At 42.5% G+C, this 4,763-nt stretch overlaps 1 protein-coding gene across 1 annotated transcript; it reads right to left on the minus strand.

Moving 5' to 3' along the window:
* Positions 1-273: 273 nt before the first annotated feature.
* On the minus strand, positions 274-3,019 carry LOC122111269 (hereditary hemochromatosis protein homolog). Its single transcript, XM_042683988.1, is given in 6 exon segments — positions 274-570; positions 1,419-1,492; positions 1,495-1,692; positions 1,885-1,955; positions 1,957-2,132; positions 2,960-3,019. Coding segments are annotated over 6 exon segments (876 nt in total).
* Between the last annotated feature and the right edge of the window lie 1,744 nt (positions 3,020-4,763).

Raw genomic sequence — 4,763 nt, forward strand, 5'->3', positions numbered from 1 at the left:
CCTGGGATAGAGACACAAAGATACTTCCTCCTTGTTCCTACTTACTTGAAACTTGCCTTTTCCTTAAGGTTCAGAACAAAATTCCAATAATGAAGATGATGACACAAGCAGAGATACCACTGATAACTCCCATGACCAGGCTGCTAGATGGTGAAGGCTCTAAATTTTTTTTTTAAAGCCCAGTTCAAGCCCGTGATTGTCACTCCCAACCTAGAGTATATCCTTCCTTCAGGGCCATAGAGACCACTCCTGTTTTCCCCACTATGGATTTTCTCAGCCCTTGGCTTGATCCTTTTCCCAAGTGGCAATGAAGGGCTGATCCAGGCCTGGGTGTTCCACCTGGCAGGTGTATCGCTGCTCTTCCCCAGGGGCCACAGCCACAATCACCCAGCTCTGGTAGGTCCCATTTCCATTTGGTAATATATCCTGAGGCTTGACTTCTTTGGCATCCAATGGCTGTCTGTCCTTCAACCATCTTATGGTAATGTTCTGTGGGTGGAAGTTCAAAGCTTGACATTGTAGAGTGGTCACTGCTGAGGACACATGATGAGTCACCTTCACCAAAGGAGGCATTTGACAAGAAAGAGGTAGGGTGCAGAGAGAGGATCTTTTACCCTTCCCAGAAAACAGGAGCTTTCACTCACTTGCCTCCGTGGGATGGAGGAAGAGTAGACCCTTTTCAGATATAACAAAATGCAGGAGAGACTCCATGTTGTGTTTTAAAAATGTTTCCAAGATTTGGCTCTAATTCAGTGTCACATGGAAACAGTCACAGTCCTATCAGCCTGTTCTCCTGTCTTTTGTGTGAATATGTACACCTGTTTATCATGTCCTCTAGTCTGACACATAAAAGTTCCCTTCCTGTGAATCAAAACTGATAGGAACAATCAATTTCATTTGGTTCAACCGAGAACATAATTTTGTATGATAAGGTCTTGTTAAGCTGGTAGGGTTGCCTCACTTGGAATTTTCTTGTCTTGGTATTCATGTGACAATTGACATCTCTGTAGTCCTTCTGAAAGGTATATTTATACCTTTTCATGGGAATCTTGGTTAAATCAAAAGAGGGCTGCTGGTATTTCCTTTTTTGGTTATACATTAGAAGAAAATAAGTAAAGCTGCTGTGTGCCAGTGGCTCATGCAATCTTAGCTAGCTGGAAGGCTGAGATCTGGTTTAAAATCATCCTAGGCAGGAAAGTCCATGAGATTCATATTTCCAATTAAATACATACACACACACATACACACACATACATACACATGAGTTATGGCTAGGTCATAGTTACCAATATATAAGATTGAAGAACTTGGGAGAATTACATAACTTCCCCCTGAAACTACCATCTCTGAGCCCCTGGACTTTGTACCTCTCTCTACTTCATCACTACAATATAAGTCAAGAGGATACATTCCCCCATACCTTTCTGGTCCAGAGCCCTTCTCTCCAGCTCTAGGAGCTGCTGCAGTTGCATTGGGCAGTCCCTTTCCAGGTTTTGTTCTGCTTGGTCTGAATTGTGTGTGTTTCCCACTCTGTCTTGGTGGCCCAGGCCCTGGGCTCTGCTGCTTTCCAATCCAGAGTCTCAGGGCAGAATTCCAGGTAGTCTTTCCCATCATACCCATATTTCCAGAACCCACTGGTGCTATTGTCTTCATGCACCTCACAGCCCAGGATCACCTGTAGGGTGTGGGACTCTGGAAACATCCCCATCTCTACCATCTTATTACTAAAACCAAAGGCGTAAGGGCTCTATTCCCAGCATAGATACTATAGACCAAAATAATCCCCCTTCTTTCCCACTTCCCCCACATAGTTCTCTAAGGTACATCCCCAAGAAAGGGAAATGCTTTGACCATCTCAGGAAAGCTAGGCCCCTGTCCACATACCCTTACTGTGGTTTTGGTTGTTCATTATGGTCCAGAAGTCAACAGTGAACATAGGATCCCACCCTTTCAGACTGACTCAGCTCTAGCCACAACTGGCTGGATGCTCTACCCAAGACCCATGAGGCCCAGGGTTCAGCACAGCAACTCTCATGATTATAGGACACAAACAGCTGGTCATCCACACAGCCCAAAGCCCCAAACAAGGGCAGTCCAAGGTCGAGACCTGAGGAACTGTAGTGAGTGGGACCCTGGAAAGAGAGCAGCAGACCTTTAGCCTGGGAAGCAGGACTGACCAAGGGGCACATATGTGAAACATGTTATACTGCCAGTTCTGTCTGGTGAGAGTTGCAGTGCTGCATTCCCTCTATACATCACAGTCCTAGATTCTTTCTCACTATGCACTTGTCTTTGCCACTCTCTTGCTGTACTCTGCACTCAGGATGTCAGGTTATGTTGGGGCCAACATCACAGATTCTAGAAAATCCCGTGTCTCCAGTTATGATAGTTGAATTCAAGAGTGGGTGCTTGGAACTAATTAGGTCCAATATTTGAGAAATTTGCTGTAGTGATTTTTTTTATTTGAACACTGTTTTTTATCTGCATGTGCCGGGACTAAGGCTTGATTTTAGGGTCTCAAGCTCTCGCTTGGCTTTTTCACTGAAGTCTCTAGCCACAGCTCTACTTCCAGCTTTTTACTGGTTAATTGGAGATAAGAGTCTCAGATTTGAGTGCTTGGGCTGGCGTTGAACTGTGATCCTCATATTTTAGCTTCTTAGGAGCAAGGATAAGAGGGATTAAACCCTGGGACCCAGCAATTGAGGTGCAAATGCTGGCAATGAGATGCTAGAAGATCTGCTGATAACTAGGGGAAAATTCTTTGCAAACACAAAAAGGAGCTCCAAGAAGCTGGAAGGATGAGATCTCCAGGCAATATCAGAACAAGGGAGTTTAGTGATAGGGCTCTACTGCCTAGAAGGGCACCTGGCCTTTGGCAGATGTCCCACAAATTCTTGTTGGATAAATAAATCATGGCTTTTAAATTTCATCTCTGGTTCCAGACTCTAGGCTAACTAACATGCCCCAATCCAGGCTCTTGATTTTTGATGGCTTCCTTGGTCTTCACATATGTGGACATTGCATTATTCAATAAAATAAAAATAAAAAGCCTGGCACTGGTGGCTCACATCTGTAATCATAGCTACTTAGAAGGATGAGATCTGAAGTTTGTGGTTTGAAGTCAGCCTGGGAAGAAATGTCTTTGAGACTCTTATCTCCAATTAGCCAGTCAAAGCCTAAAGTGGAGGTGTGGCTCAAGTGGTAGAATACCAGCCTGAGCAAAAAGCCAAGTAACTGTGGAGCCCTGAGTTCAAGCCCAAGTATCAGCACTAAATAAATAAATAAGAATGCTAATAAAATACATAACAAAATACATATAACATAAAATAATAAAATGCATAATAAAATATATAACATAAAATACATAATTTATAACAATTATATTTGAATTTTTTCTTTCTTGCAACATGTAGATCCATTAGTAACTCTTTCAAATACATGTTTCTTAGCCCTCTTCTGCTCCCACTCAGCCTACTGCATCATTTCTTCTCTGAAGTAGTGTAGCAGCTTACTGTGGTTCCCATCCTTTTGATTTTCACACACAGCAATCTTTCTAGACCTATGACAGATCATGTCACTCCTCAGCTAAAATGTACACTACACTATGTGGTCCTTTGTGACCTTGTCTGTGGACCTCTTCCCATTTCTCTTCCTCTAGTCACTGCCTGTCCTCCTTGTTCTTTCTTTAGGTAAATTACATATACACTTTTCCTTACAAATATACACATGAATATGCCTGCCTGTAATATAGGCATATAAGCAACATAGACCTATTTCTTGGAAAAAAAGAACAGTTGTCAAGAGCCAGTATTTTATCATCCAAGGACACTTAACAATATCTAGAGACATTTCTGTTTGTCACACCCAACTGTGGGAGTGCTAGGAGCTAGAATCTAGAGTACAGAAAATAGAATGGGATGCTGCTAGGCAGACATCGTACAATGACAGTTCCTGTCCCCTGCAAAAAGATAATGACAGTAGCATTTAAGAAACCTGTTTCAGCCCAATTAGCTAGGCCTACCCAGTTTGCCTGGAAAGCTCTGTTCCAGTGTCATCCTTGCTTCTTTCAAGGTCTCAGTTCAAAGGTTACAGATGACAGCATGGCTTGTCCTGAAATCCCCACTTCAAAAGTCTTCCCAGCATTTATCAGCTACCATTGATGATTTGTACCTTTCTGTTCATTTGTTTATTGACATGTCTCCAATTAATATACAAAATATCAGAGGCAGAAAGTTGCTTCCTATTCTCTCCCCTGTGATAGAACAGTACAAACTAGTTGTAGTCACTCTGTATATCTGAACAATGAATATTTCTATTCAACATCAAAGTCTATGGTTCCACCTGTAATTTGGTGTGATGTTTAAGAATCATTTGTGGCCAGGCACCGGTGGCTCATGCCCATCATACTAGCTATTCAGGAGCTTGAAACCAGCTCTAGAAGATATAACTAAGACACTCTTTTCTCCAATTAACTAGCAAAAAGCTGGATGTGGAGGTGTGGCTCAAGTGGAAGAGCACCAACTTTGACTGGAAAAAGTACAAGGCCTTGAGTTCAAGACCCAGTGCTGGGGGAAAAAAATCATAGCTATGAAGTGCAGAAATGGTCTCTGCCAACAAAGCCTGGGGTATCATTGAACAGTGCTACCTGTAAGCAATTGGTGCCTTATTTTGTAAAACATGGACACAGTACATATCCTCAGTCTGAGCACATAGCTAGAAAACAAGGTAAAGATTACTATGAGCTAAGTGTAGCAACAGTGGTA

The sequence above is a fragment of the Dipodomys spectabilis genome, unplaced genomic scaffold (assembly GCF_019054845.1).
Source record: "Dipodomys spectabilis isolate Male_0828 unplaced genomic scaffold, ASM1905484v1 ptg000085l, whole genome shotgun sequence".
NCBI classification, from domain to species: domain Eukaryota; kingdom Metazoa; phylum Chordata; class Mammalia; order Rodentia; family Heteromyidae; genus Dipodomys; species Dipodomys spectabilis.